The sequence below is a fragment of the Malaclemys terrapin genome, chromosome 20 (assembly GCF_027887155.1).
Source record: "Malaclemys terrapin pileata isolate rMalTer1 chromosome 20, rMalTer1.hap1, whole genome shotgun sequence".
Classification (NCBI taxonomy): Eukaryota; Metazoa; Chordata; order Testudines; family Emydidae; genus Malaclemys; species Malaclemys terrapin.
In genome coordinates, this window is record NC_071524.1 from 11,660,840 (window position 1) to 11,675,974 (window position 15,135).

General features: G+C 52.0%; 2 protein-coding genes across 4 annotated transcripts in view; both read right to left on the minus strand.

Moving 5' to 3' along the window:
* CLASRP (CLK4 associating serine/arginine rich protein) overlaps positions 1-4,327 on the minus strand; it is a 45,158-nt gene extending 40,831 nt beyond the window's left edge. For 2 of the 3 annotated variants that reach the window (XR_008442869.1, XM_054010102.1), the window contains exon 1: positions 4,302-4,327. The gene's annotated coding sequence lies outside the window, so the exon portion shown is untranslated. The remainder of the gene's footprint in view (positions 1-4,301) is intronic. The other variant, XM_054010101.1, reaches the window with a different exon arrangement.
* Positions 4,328-12,535: 8,208 nt separating this feature from the next.
* RELB (RELB proto-oncogene, NF-kB subunit) overlaps positions 12,536-15,135 on the minus strand; it is a 26,654-nt gene continuing 24,054 nt past the window's right edge. The window contains exon 11 of the mRNA XM_054009617.1: positions 12,536-13,931. Within this exon, the coding sequence (XP_053865592.1) occupies positions 13,594-13,931 (338 nt within the window). The 3' untranslated portion in view covers positions 12,536-13,593. The remainder of the gene's footprint in view (positions 13,932-15,135) is intronic.

Sequence of the window (15,135 nt, forward strand, 5' to 3'; positions counted from 1 at the left end):
CATCTCTGAACCAACAAGAGGTGATGCAATTTTAGGGTACGTCTATACTACCCGCCAGATAGTGGCGGAAGCAGAGTCGACGGGGAGTGGCAGCGGTCGACTCGCCGCCGTCCTCACAGCCAGGTAAATCAACCTTAGATACGCCGGCTATTCGCGTAGCTGAAGTTGCGTATCTTAGGTCGACCCCACAGTGTAGACCTAGCCTTAGACTTGGTTTTGGTAAGTAGTGAGAATATCATAGAAGAACTGGTTGTGAGAAATAACGTTAAACAAGTGATCATGAGTTGACTGAGTTAAAATTAAATGGAAAGGTCATTAAAACCAGGTCATCAGCTATGATTTTTTATTTCAAAAGGGCAGACTTTTGAGCAATTAAGGGAATTAGTTAAAGAAGTCAACTGGACTGAGGAGTTCAAGGACTTAAATGTGAAGGAGGCTTGGATTTTTTTCAAATCACCTATATGAAAACTATCTGACACGTGCATCACAAGGGGGAAAATTTGTAGGGAAAGACTCCAGAGCCAGCAGGATAAATAGCCACCTTAAAAAGGTTACTAGGAGTAAGCAGAGAACTTTTAGGGAATGGAAAAAGGGGTTGATAAGCAAAGAAAGCTACATCATGGAGGTTAGAAAACATAGGAATAAAGTGAGGCTTACTGAAAGTCAAGCTGAATTAGCTACTGCTAAAGCAACTAAATAAGTAGTGGTTTCTTAGTTATACAAATAAAAAGAAAATAAGGAAAGGATTAGGTTGGGCCACTGTGCAGTGCAGATGGGAAGAAGACTAAAGAATCTAGGTATGGCGCAAAAACTAAATGTATACTTGCCTGGGTTTTCAGTGAGGATGATAACATGGAACATGTGCATGAAGGCAGCATAGCTGATGGAAATGAGTGTCTAGAAATGCAAATTATCACATCTGAGGTGGAACAAAAACGTAAAGAACTTAATGCTCTCAAATCAGTGGGACTAGATAGTTTCTCTCCCAGAATACTGTAAAAAGAACTGGCATATGAGCTAGCTAATCTGGTGGCAAGAATTTTTAATAAATATATGTACGTAGGAGTTGAACCATATGACTAGAGAACAGCTAACATTGTGTGTATATTTGAGAAGGGGGGGAGGGGAGGAACACCTGGGCAATTATAGACCTGTTAATCTGACCTCAACAGAATGCAAGGCTTTGAATTGTGAAGTAAATAAATAATAATTAAATTCCTAGAGGTAAACGGTGATGGGGATGTAATGCAATACGGGTTTCCAAAGGTAGATCACACCAGACTAATCAGATAATCTTCATTGAGAGAATAAGCAATTTAGATAAGAGAAGTTCAGTAGATTTAATATACCTGGGCTTCAGTAAAGCATATGATACAGTACCAATCGGAAATTATTAGTTAAATTAGGGAAGATCAGTATAAGCATTGTAAGGTAGATAAGGAACTGACTTAAGGGGAGAAGACAATGGCTTGTGCTGAAAGATGAACTGAAAGGTTATTAGTTGAGTTCCTCAAAGATTGGTCTTGGGACCAATGTTATTCAATATCTTTATTAATTCATAAATTCCAACAACAGAAAGGACCACTGTGACCATCTAATCTGACATCCTATATAACAAAGGCCAGAGAACTTCCCCAAAATAATTCCCAGAGCAGATCTTTTAGAAAAACAGCCACTCTTGATTTAATAACTGTCAGTGATGGAGATCCACAACCCTTGATAAATTGTTCCATTGGCTAATTACGCTCACTAAAAAATTTAAGCCTTATTTCTAGTCTCAATGTAGCTAGCTTTAACTTCCAGGCACTGGATGTTATATCTTTGTCTGCTAGCCTGAAGAGCCCAATATTAAATATTCATTCCCCAAGTAAGCACCTATAGACTGTGATCAAGTCACCCCTTAACCTTCCCTTTGTTATGCTAAATCAATTGTGCTCCTTGAGCCTATCACTATAAGGTATATTTTCTAATCCTTCAATCGTTCTTGTGGCACTTCTCTGACCCCTCGCCAATTTATCAACATCCTTCAATTTCGGGCACCAGACCCGGACACAGAATTACAACAATGGTCACACCAGTACCAAACACAGAGGTAAAAAAAACTTCTCTACTCCTACTTGAGAATCCCCCATCTATATAGTCCTGGGATGCAATAGCTCTTTTGGCCATAACATCACATTGTGAGGTGATGTTCAGTTGATTAGCTCCCACAACACCCAAATGTTTTTCAGGGGTAAGTGCTTTCCAGGACAGTCTCCCAGGCACATTCCTGCACATGTTCCATGGTACAATCCTTACTGAAAACTGAAGCAAAACATTCATTTACATTTTAGGAACATAGAAGATATGGGTTGGAAGAGACCTCAGGAGGTCATCTAGTCCAACCCCCTGATAAATCATCCCAGGCAGGGCTTTGTCAAGATGGGCCTTAAAAACCTTTAAGGATGGAGATTCCACCACCTCCCTAGGTAACCCATTCCAGTGCTTCACCACCCTCCTAGTGAAATAGTTTTTCCTAATATCCAACCTGGACTTCCCCCACTGCAACTTGAGACCATTGCTCCTTGTTCTGTCATCTGCCACCACTGAGAACAGCTGAGCTCCATCCTCTTTGGAACCCCCCTTTAGGTAGTTGAAGGCTGCGATCAAATCCCCCCTCGTACCTAGATTACCTTCAGCCTTCTCCCCATTCACATCACACAATGGCCCAAACCCACTCAGCCTTCCTTATTCTTTTATTTATATCACCAGTTCTCAACCAGGGGGTCTGAGGCTCCGGGGGGGGAGGGGGGGGGAGGGGAGGGGCACGAGCAGGTTTCAGTGGATCCACCGAGCAGTGCAAGCATTATACTCACTGGGGCCCAGGGCAGAAAGCTGAAGCCAAAGCCTGAGCAATTGGTTTGGGATCCTGGGCAACTGCCCTGCTTGCTACCCCCTAATGCCAGCCTGGCTTTTATATGCAGAAAAGCAGTTGTGGCACAGGTGAGCAGTGGAGTTTTTATAGGTGGGGGGGGGGGGGGGGGAAGAGGCACGCAGCCTCAGAAGAAAAAAGAGAAAAAATTGAGAACCCAATTTATATAATTATACCCAGCTACTGATGGCCCCATCCTCTGCTCACCCCACACCAAGGGATGGGGGCACATATCCAGGTACCATTACCCCCAGAGCCTGCAAGGGGGGGGGGGGACCATGCCCAGCTACCATCAACACTGGCCCCCACCCCCCGCACGGGAGCGGTAGGGGTGTGAACGTGCCCAGCTACCGTCATACCCAGCCCCCCCCCCCGCCCTGGGGAGATGGGGGGGGAGGGACGTGCCCAGCTCCCATCACCCCCCCCCCGCCCTGGGGAGATGGGGGGGGAACGTGCCCAGCTCCCATCACCCCCCCCCCTGCCCTGGGGAGATGGGGGGAGGGGAACGTGCCCAGCTCCCATCACCCCCCCCCCCGCCCTGGGGAGATGGGGGGAGGGGAACGTGCCCAGCTCCCATCACCCCCCCCCCCCGCCCTGGGGAGATGGGGGGAGGGGAACGTGCCCAGCTCCCATCACCCCCCCCCCCCGCCCTGGGGAGATGGGGGGAGGGGAACGTGCCCAGCTCCCATCACCCCCCCCCGCCCTGGGGAGATGGGGGGAGGGGAACGTGCCCAGCTCCCATCACCCCCCCCCGCCCTGGGGAGATGGGGGGAGGGGAACGTGCCCAGCTCCCATCACCCCCCCCCGCCCTGGGGAGATGGGGGGAGGGGAACGTGCCCAGCTCCCATCACCCCCCCCCCGCCCTGGGGAGATGGGGTGGGGGAACGTGCCCAGCTCCCATCACCCCCCCCCGCCCTGGGGAGATGGGGGGGGGAACGTGCCCAGCTCCCATCACCCCCCCCCCCGCCCTGGGGAGATGGGGGGGGGGGAACGTGCCGAGCTCCCATCACCCCCCCCCCCGCCCTGGGGAGATGGGGGGGGGAACGTGCCCAGCTCCCATCACCCCCCCCCCCGCCCTGGGGAGATGGGGGGGGGGAACGTGCCCAGCTCCCATCACCCCCCCCCCCGCCCTGGGGAGATGGGGGGGGGGAACGTGCCCAGCTCCCATCACCCCCCCCCCGCCCTGGGGAGATGGGGGGGGGGGGACGTGCCCAGCTCCCATCACCCCCCCCCGCCCTGGGGAGATGGGGGGGGGAACGTGCCCAGCTCCCATCACCCCCCCCCCGCCCTGGGGAGATGGGGGGGGGAACGTGCCCAGCTCCCATCCCCGCCCCCCCCGCACCTGGCCCCGCACGGACACTTCCTACCAGCGCCGCCATCCACCACTCACCAGCGAGGGCCGCGGTAATTGACCCGGAACCGGAACAGGGAGCGATCACGTGATTCAATCTCCTCCGCCAATGGCTGCCGTTCCCCCGCCGGGCCCCGCCCCGCGGGGTGGGGCCGGGCTGGGCTAAGCTGGCGGGGCCGAGGTTGCTGGTTTCTGCCGCCTGCTGGGCGGCGGCGGCGGCGGCGCAGGCGCAGTAGCTCTCGGGGCCTCGCGCCGGTGCCCTGTGGAGGGCTAGGCGGGAACGGGGCGGTCGCCCTGGGAACCTGGGAGAAGGGAGGGGCCGGTGCAGAAGGACCCAAAGCACAACTCCCCGGGGGGGGGGCTGCCCCGACCCCTGGCCCCCAGGCGCTTGGTGACCTTGGCACGGCCCAGTTTGGTGCAGTGTGGTCACAGCAGGCCAGTGGGCTGCCCTGGGGTAGCAGGGAAGGGCCTCCCCTGGGCTGGTAACTGGGTAAAAGACAGGAAACAAAGGGTAGGAATCATTGGTCCATGCTCAGAGTGGAGAGGGGTAAATAGGGGTGGCCCCCAGGGGTCTGTCCTGGGACCTGTCGTCTTCAACCTATTCATCAATGGTCTGGAAAAAGGGGGAAACGGTGAAGTGGCAACATTTGCAGAGGATACAAAACTACTCCAGATAAAAAGCAACCGAGGGTCCTGTGGCACCTTTGAGACTAACAGAAGTACTGGGAGCATAAGCTTTCGTGGGTAAGAACCTCACTTCTTCAGACGCAAGTAATGGAAATCTCCAGAGGCAGGTATAAATCAGTATGGAGATAACGAGGTTAGTTCAATCAGGGAGGGTGAGGTGCTCTGCTAGCAGTTGAGGTGTGAACACCAAGGGAGGAGAAACTGCTTCTGTAGTTGGCTAGCCATTCACAGTCTTCGTTTAATCCTGATCTGATGGGGTCAAATTTGCAAATGAACTGGAGCTCAGCAGTTTCTCTTTGGAGTCTGGCCCTGAAGTTTTTTTGCTGTAAGATGGCTACCTTTACATCTGCTATTGTGTGGCCAGGCAGGTTGAAGTGTTCTCCTACAGGTTTTTGTATATTGTCATTCCTGATATCTGACTTGTGTCCATTTATCCTCTTGCGTGGTGACTGTCCAGTTTGGCCAATGTACATAGCAGAGGGGCATTGCTGGCACATGATGGCATATATAACATTGGTGAACATGCAGGTGAATGAGCCAGTGATGTTGTAGCTGATCTGGTTAGGTCCAGTGATGGTGTGGCTGGTGTAGATATGTGGGCAGAGTTGGCATCGAGGTTTGTTGCATGGGTTGGTTCCTGAGTTAGAGTTGTTATGGTGCGGTGTGTGGTTGCTGGTGAGAATATGCTTAAGGTTGGCAGGTTGTCTGTGGGCGAGGACTGGCCTGCCTCCCAAGGTCTGTGAAAGCGAGGGATCATTGTCCAGGATGGGTTGTAGATCACTGATGATGCGTTGGAGAGGTTTAAGCTGAGGACTGTAGGTGATGGCCAGTGGAGTTCTGTTGGTTTCTCTTCTGGGCCTGTCTTGTAGCAGGAGGCTTCTGGGTACACGTCTGGCTCTGTTGATTTGTTTCTTTATTTCCTTGTGTGGGTATCGTAGTTTTGAGAATGCTTGGTGAAGATCTTGTAGGTGTTGGTCTCTGTCTGAGGGGTTGGAGCAGATGCGATTGTACCTCAGTGCTTGGCTGTAGACGATGGATCGTGTGGTGTGACCGGGGTGGAAGCTGGAGGCATGAAGGTAGGCGTAGCGGTCGGTGGGTTTTCGGTATAGGGTGGTGTTAATGTGGCCATCGCTTATTTGTACGGTGGTGTCCAGGAAGTGGACCTCCCGTGTAGATTGGTCCAGGCTGAGGTTGATGGTGGGGTGGGGCTGCTACAAGACATCTTACAGCAAAAAAACTTCAGGACCAGACTCCAAAGAGAAACTGCTGAGCTCCAGTTCATTTGCAAATTTGACACCATCAGATCAGGATTAAACAAAGACTGTGAATGGCTATCCAACTACAGAAACAGTTTCTCCTCCCTTGGTGTTCACACCTCAACTGCTAGCAGAGCACCTCACCCTCCCTGATTGAACTAACCTCGTTATCTCCACACTGATATATACCTGCCTCTGGAGATTTCCATTACTTGCATCTGAAGAAGTGAGGTTCTTACCCACGAAAGCTTATGCTCCCAGTACTTCTGTTAGTCTCAAAGGTGCCACAGGACCCTCTGTTGCTTTTTACAGATTCAGACTAACACGGCTACCCCTCTGATACTCCAGGTAGTTAAGTCCCAGGCAGACGGCAAAGAGCTACAAAAGGATCTCTCAAAACTGGGTGACTGGGCGACAAACTGGCAGATGAAATTCAATGTTGACAAATGCAAAGTAATGCACATTGGAAAACAGTCTGTACCATGTATACATATAAAATCATAGACTATCAGGGTTGGAAGGGACCTCAGGAGGTCATCTAGTCCAACCCCCTGCTCAAAGCAGGACCAATCCCCAGGCAGATTTTTGCCCCAAGTCCCTAAATGGCCCCCTCAGGGATTGAACTCACAACCCTTGGTTTAGCAGGCCAATGCTCAAACTCCTGAGATCTTGGATAGCTCTTTGAAAACATCTGCTCAATGTATAGCAGCAGTCAAAAAAGGGAACAGAATGTTGGAAATCATTAAGAAAGGGATAGATAATAAAACAGAAAATATCATATTGCCTCTACATAAATCTATGGTATACCCATATCTTGAACACTGCGTGCAGATGTGGCCGCACCATCTCAAAAAAGATATATTGGAATTGGAAAAGGGCAACAAAAATGATTAGGGGTATGGAACAGCTTCTGTATGAGGAGAGATTAGTAAGATTGGGACTTTTCAACTTGGAAAAGAGACAACTAAGGGGGATGTGATAGAGATCTATAAAATCATGACTGGTGTGTAGAAAGTAAATAAGGAAGTGTTATTTACTCATAACACAAGAACTAGGGGCCATCAAATGAACTTAATAGGCAGCAGGTTTAAAACAAAAGGAAGTATTTCTTCACACAATGCCCAGTCAACCTGTGGAACTCTTTGCCAGAGGATGTTGTGAAAGTCAAGACTATAACAGGATTCAAAAAAGAACTATTAGCCAGGATGGGCAGGGATGGTGTCCCTAGCCTCTGTTTCCAGAAGCTGGGAATGGGGGATGGATCACTTGATGATTATCTGTTCTGTTCATTCCCTCTGGGGCACCTGGCATTGGCCACTGTCAGAAAACAGGATATTGGGCTAGATGGATCTTTGGTCTGACTCAGTTTGGCCGTTCTTATAAACTAATCGAGGATTGAAAAGTTCCTAAAATTGAACATCTCAAAAAGAGTCGGTCTGGTGCATGAGTGTGGTGTGACAAATGTGGGAATTTGGGTAATATTTTTATGATACCTATGTGCGTCTCAGTTTCCCCTTGAGCTTTACACTGCCTTACACCGAGTGTAAAGAGAAGGGACGAGGTGTTGATTCAGCAGCCTGGTTGGAAACCAGAGTCAATAATAAACGGAATAAAGTCTACATGTGTGAATGAAAGAGCCAAAGAGACAATGGAAACCCCAATGGCCAAGACATTTCCACCTAGCGAGTGTCCAACTGGCAAGGGGAAGGAGATTTCCCCCCACCTCTCTGCAGGGAAGCCAAGCAAGGGCTCTGAGCAGGAGAACAACGGGGAAAAGTGGTTGGTGGCCATGTTAAAAGCTGAGCTCACAGATACCTACAGCACACACACACACGTGGAACCAAACACAAAGGGACAGAGACAGGGCCAAAATGGATCTTACAGGAGCTTGTTGGGGTAGAGCCCTGATGTTGGCCAGGCTGAACTCTGTCCTGACCTTTGCTTCCTCTAAGGACTGTCAGATTCTGTAGGCCAGGTGACTAATAGATTACCTTCTTTTGAAAAGGCTGCCTGGTGTCATTGTAAATGCTTACAGGGAGCATTGAGTCCTGAAGGGGCACCATACAAGCCTCCCACAAGAGTCTGGACTTGCAGCTGGGAACCACAGGGATCGCTGGTACCCAAAGGCCCAGTTTCAGTTATGGAGTCCACGGGCCTACCCCTGTGGAAGTGAGTGGGGGCCCAGCACACTAAAAGGGTCACTCCACAGGACTGATTACAGGTTGGGGCTTAGACCAGACCCTGTGGATCTGTGATGTAGGGCACTACATTGCTTTCTTCCAGTCCTTCATGCCACTGCAGAGCAATTTCCAGTGCACTGAAGGCATCAGAATGTGACGGGATGTTGACTTAGTCTTCATCGACATCACTTTTGTTATGTGAGGATTTTTTTCCTGGACAGGAAAAGGGGTTCATGAAACTGGTCATTCCCAAGGCTGGTGTTTGTAAAATCAAGGTTCTATTGTCCTTTGCAGGAAGTGGGGTTCTTCTAGATATTTGGTCCAGTTGGATCCATTATGGTGCACATGCATCTCGCGTGCATGAGGTTGGAATCTTTTGACTAGTAGTGTCCATTGGATCCATGCCTGGGCCCTGCATGTCCATGTGTCCACCACACTAGGGCATAGAGGACAGAGAGTCTCTACCACCTCAGCCTTCAGGATGCTTGTTTCACACAGTGATTCATTCAGCCCACAGAAAATATCTCCAGTTTCCAGTGGGTCACAACAGCTACCGATACTGGGTACGACTGTCCAGCCTGTTTATACCCCAGGAGTATTCACAAAATGCCTGGCAGTAGCATCAGCCCACTTGAGACCACAAGAAATACTGTGCTGGAAGGGACCATAGTACAGATCCTGACAGACACCACCGCTGCAATGTATTATATCAACAGGCGGGGGGGCTCTGTGAGGAGGGAATCAAACTGTGGAAACTTGCATAGCCCTTCAGCAACCAGGAGCAAATAACAGTCTGGTGGATTACCTGAATGATAGTACTCCGCCAGCCACCGGTGGTCTCTGTTTTCAAGCCTGTGTTCCACAGAGGGGGCTTCCCCGTGGTAGACCTGTTTGACACTAACACGAACAGCAAATGTCCTCTCTTCTGCTCCAGAGCAGTTACCAGCCCAGGCTCCCTCCCGAATGCTCCCCCCATATCCTGGTCTCAAGGCCTTCTTTATGCCTTTCCTCCCATTTCCCTGATCTCCGGGGTCATAAAAAAGATCAAGTAGGATGTGACCACAGTAATACTTGTAGCATCAGTGTTGCCTCACAGACCTACTGCACTGTCCGCAGGCTCCAGTCTGCCAGACGTATTCTCTCAGAGCAGAGGCAAATTCTCCTGCCAAATCCAGCCTCTTTACATCTCATGGCTTGAAAATTGGCTGGTTGTGCACTACAGCCAGGGTCTGCTTTAGAGAAGACCAAAAAATCCTTATAGAGAGGAGGAAGCACTCTGATCCATAGATTGATCGTGTAGTGGGAAAGATTTTCTATCTGGGCTTCCTTTACAATACAGTGTCAGCCCATTAGATGCCAAGATTTTGGACTACATCCTTCACCTCAAGCTATTGAGCCTCACCATTAGCCATGCTCCAGTGCGAATCTGTGTGGTATTCTCCTGTCCGGTTGTTTCATTCTAAAAGGACTGGTCCGCACCTAACCCTGGTCCGTGAGCCCCTCTTTCCTGGACCCTTAATGTTGTTCTTGTAGGAACCTGGTAGGAACCCCCTTTGACCCTTATCTGGGTACCATCGCCACCCTCTCACTCTTCCTGGTGGCTGTCACCCCAGCTAGGAAGCTTTGCGAGAGCCAAGTACTAATAGCAGCTCCATTATACTGTCATCCACAGGGAGAAGATGGGGCTGAGGCCCCACCGTAAGCACCTCATCAAGGTGGTGTCTGATTTTTCATTTAAACCAAACCATCAACCTCACCGTTTTCTTCCCCAAGCTGCACTTGAACCTGGGAGAATCCAAGCTCCTGGTTTCAGGGAATCAAGGAGGGCTCTAGGCAGCATGGAGCCATTCAGGAAATCACCCTGTTTATTTTTTAGCATTGCGGAAGGTCAGGCCATCTCTTCTCAGGGCCGGATTAACACATAGACAAACTAGACGTGTGCCTGGGACTCAGGCAGGTAGGGGCTGTGGAGGGGATGGCCCAACAAATAGCTATACAGGATGCTGCCCATGGCCAGTCTGGCCTTGCTGTGGATCCATTGGGACCAGCTGCTCATCCTGCTGCTTCTGGGGGCGAGACTCACCATGACAGAGGGGTGGCTGGGCCAAACCTGAGTGAGTGGCATTGTGACCTGGCCGACGGGGTTGTAGCACCACTCAGGTTTGGCCAGGCTACGCCTCCATCCTGGTGAGCAGCGCCCAGAGCAGCGAGATGAGCAACCGGGCCCAGCAGATCCGCAGCAGGACGAGTTTGGCTGCAGAGTGTCCTGTAGGGCTGGTTGTTGGTGTTCATATTAGAAGGCAGGGGCCCAGAAGTGTGCATTTGTCTAGGGCCCGGCGGTGGGTTAATCCAGCCGTCTCCCCTCCCTCTGGGGGAGGGATAGCTCAGTGGTTTGAGCATTGGCCTGCTAAACCCAGGATTGCGGTCAATCCTTGAGGGGGCCACTTATGGATCTGGGGCAAAATCAGTACTTAGTCCTGCTAGTGAAGGCAGGGGGCTGGACTCGATGACCTTTCAAGGTCCCTTCCAGTTCTAGGAGATGAGATATCTTCATTAATTTTTCTCAGAGCTCACTCCATCGGTTGCAATCTGTAACCAGCTACCAGAGGTGCCCCTGGCCTCAGGCTGCAAGGCCCTCTCAACTAGGCAACCTTCTCAGACGTATTCCTCTCAGAGATCTCGAGGGCAGCCCGATGGAGCACAGCCCACACCGTCATTGCGTATTACACCGAGGGTTGATTACTAGTTGTGATGCCGGATTTGGGAGAGCCGCTCTGCAATCCTTATTTAGTCAGCTCTAGCCAGGACTCCTCACACCTTCCTCTGGTTCGTCTGGGAACTACTAGCTAGTCACTGGAGTGGGCTCCACATGGACAGGGACTCCAGTAAAGAGCAAGTACTTACTGTACAGTAACTGTGGTTCTAGATGCTTTGTCAGTGGGAAGCCCACAACCCACCCTTCTCTGGTAGCAAGTATCCAGATACCATGGGATCATGGAGTGGCCCTAGAGACCGAGCCAGAGGATGGACTGCTCCAGCAGGCAGAGCGTTAGCCACTACTGAGACCTACCAGCCACTTGGGTGAAAGGGCACCCTGGTGCTACATCTCACTGCCACAGCCGGAAAGGGAAGTGAGAGGTGGGCAGAGCCACTCTGCCCGTGGGTGGAGGGTAGGAGTGGATGCAGGGGGCCAGCGCTGCCCCATTAAGACGCTGGTCAAAGCTGAGACGTGCACCATCAGTGAGATCCACATGGACAAAGACACAAAAGACCTCCAGGCTGCACGGGACCAGGAGGGATTGGGGAGGAAGTCGAGGCAGCAAGAATAAACAGCACCCAAGAAGGGGGTGATGGGATGGCAGCTGGAGAGGCCAGGGGGCCCCTAGACACCTCCTGAGCAGTGAGGCAACAGCCAGAGAATCATTGAGAAGTGTGGGTCGTCACAGGCTCCCTGCAGGCGTCCCAGAGGGTAGCTGTGGGCACGGGTTTCCCCAGGACATGGGGAGCAGGCCCTCTAATGGCTCTGACTGGGGAGAGCCACCTAGAGTTAACTTAGGGTTAACAGTAGGACACTCAGCTAATGTCAAGCAGAATGATGCACCCAGCTAGCAATGATGCAACTTAGCAGCCTGCAGGAAGTGCTCTGATGGGAGCTGCTCTGTGAGCACCCAGGCAGCAGCAGCACAAATCTCTATTCGTGAGCTAGCTGCTACCAGGGGGTAGGGGGGACAGAGCCAGTGTTAGCCCGGGCTACAATAGGGTCTCCGAGCACTTAACCTGCTGCCTTAGCACCTGGTGCTGCCAGCGTCTCGGCATTCACAGGCCGAGCGGCCTCAGGCCTTATTGCTATATGGGGGGCACTCTGCCCTCTGTGTTAGTATCGTACCAGTGCTGCTTGGGTGGAGTAAGATGAGTAATATTAATGCCCAGAGCCTGGGTAATTCTGTTCTGTCTCCCTATATCTCCCCACCCACAGTTATCTCGCGTCCTGCCCTCAGTTGCGGTATGCTGTTGCTATGAGATGTCTGCTGAGTTGCACCCTAGAACTGGGCGCACTGTAGCGATAGCGACGTGCCCCCCCCCCCCCCCCCCCCCGGCTAGAGGTGGTATATGGGCTCGTAAAGTGGTTCAGGATGAGACAGCAGAGAAGTATTTGTATTGTTTTTATTACCATCCATCACAACGCACCTGGGCGGTGGGTGAGCAGCGTCACCCTCATTTTACAACTTGGGAAACAGGCACAGAGAGGTGAATGACCTACCCAGGGCCACAGAGTGAGTCAGTGGAGCTGGGGAGAGGCCCCAGGAGTCCTGGCGCCCAGTTCCCCAGCGGCTCCATTCCAGCTGGCATCTCAGCACCGCCAGGTGTGAGGCTGTGCTCTAGTCCCACCCTCCTCAGGTCAGCAGGTGCAGGGACTGCTGCGGAGGGGGCATCCAGCCTGCACAAGACATGGCCTTCAGGAAGATCTTGGAACCATCCCCTTATCAATAGCAAGGCCAATGGCCCAGCTGTCCTGGCTCTGGCAGGGGAGCCTGGCCATTGGTTACAACAGGAGCAGGAGCAGACCTTACATTTCTTCAGCCCTGATCGGCCAGGATTTGGGGGCCAGACAGTGACTGTTTGCCCCCCCTTTGCTCTGAGGTGGTCTCATTTATGGCAGGGAAGTGGTGCCTACGACTAACCCCTATAAATATAGTGCAAAGCGTGAACCCCTGCAGCAGCCCTTGCAGTCAAACCCTGGGCACAATGCCCCTGCAGAGCCCCTCTGGCCAGGCCCTGCCCCAGCGAGCCAGCCCCCAGCCCATGGAGGGAGTTCAGCAAGGGGAACTGCAGAGTGACTATGCTGACAGCGAGGAGGCTGCTAGGAGGTGGACTTGGACAGGCTGGGATGTGGAACCCCTCCAGTTCCAGGTGGAACATTCGCAGGCAGCCACACTCCTCACGGCCCGCAGTCTTAGGGGAGGGCCGTGCTGTCACTCTCTCTCCACGCCCCTTGGTCTCAGCTGGTCTCCTGGAGGTAGGCCCTGCAGTGACAAGCAGTCTCTTCTGTGCTCGCTGCCAGGAGGCCTGGGAAGCTCTGCCAACAAGCCAAGTGGCCCAGTCCTCCCATCTCCAGGCCCTGCCCGGCCAGAACAAGGGGCTCCCTGCCGGGGCAGGTCTGAAACGAGGCTCGACTGCTCCTCACACGTCTCCCAACCTCGTGTACAGCTATGCCCGCTCGTAGGCCTCCTTGTACTGACTGGGGAACATGTTACTTCCAACCAGACTGGCCGTACCCTCAATGTCCCCCGCAGAGCTGTCCCCAGGTGCCAGGAAGGGGGCAGGGTTGCTCTGCACGGGGCTGTAGGTGTCCAAGAGGAACTCTGGGCCAAGGTAGCCTGGCAGCTCTATGGGAGAGCAGGCGGCGGGCAGCATGTCCCTCTGGTTCAGGCAGCTGTAGGAGGTGTAGTCCGGGCCCAGGCAGAAATCGAAGGGCTCAGGCACTGTGATGTGCTCCAGGCTGGGGTGGAGGGCAAAGCCTTCCTCTGCAATCAGAACAGGAATGACTCAGTTAGCTAGAGAGCTCTGCTCCCCCAGGAATGCAGCGTGGTACCAAGGCTGCCTTGGGACAACAGGGAAGGACGACGGGCATCCTCCTGGGTGGCTGGGGTGCCATGCAGAGGGCGGGTAGTGGGGATGTGGCCAGACAGACCCCCAAAGGGAACAGCCTGCACCTTGCCAGCGTGTCCAGTCGCCAGTCTGGGCTGGAGCGAGGCAATACCTGTGGTTGGCCCAAGGCAGGGACGTGATGGGTGTGACACTTCTATATCTCGGGGGCGTACCCTGTAACCCTCATATTCATCATTTGTATATAATTGTGATATTTCATATAAAGCAGGCCATGTGAGGTATCATGGGAAAGGCTATGATCTGCTGAAATGCGTGTATCATTAATGCATATAACATTGTAAGAATTATCTTGTAAGGTTTTCACTAAAATATGTTGTGGGTTTGGAAAGCATCCAGATACTAGCTCTCCAGAGACAATGACAAGGGAGGTAACCAATGCCCGGGTGGGTGCTGAACACACAACACCAGCCATTGTCCAGCAAGGGAGCTACAATGCAATGACTCACTTACACAAGGCCACACCAGGAGAATTGCTCAACCTTGCCTGGGGACTCAGCAGTACCCATCAGACATGCCTGGACTTGTGTTCTCCAGGCACATGGACTAAGGGTATAAAACAGAACACGGTGGCCCCTGCTTGACCTTTTCTCCTCCCCCAACCTATGCTGCAAGCAACAAGGACGCTCCGAAGACTGAAGACTCCAACAGAGGAGACTGGCCCAGGCTTCAAGGGTGAAATCTGTGTACTATGAACTGCAATATCCAGTGGGGTGACAAAAACTGCTTAATGTAGATGTTGTGCAGGCTAATAGGGCTGAGAGTGTAGACTGTGTGCTTATATTTTATGTTATTTTGGTAACTAAATGACTTTTTACCTGTCACTTATAATCACTTAAAATCTCTCTTTTGTAGTCATAAACTTGTTTTACCGTTTATCTTTACTAGTGCATTTGCCTGAAGTGTTTGGTAAATCTGCTCAGGTTTATAAAGGCTGGTGTATATCCCCTTTCCATTGATGAAGTGGGGAACCAATTAACACACTTGCATTGCTCAAGAAAGCGTCTTGAGCAGTGCAAGATGGTATATTCCTGAGGTACAGTGCTGGGAGGGGGGGGGGGATTTGGTTCTGGTGCCTTTCTA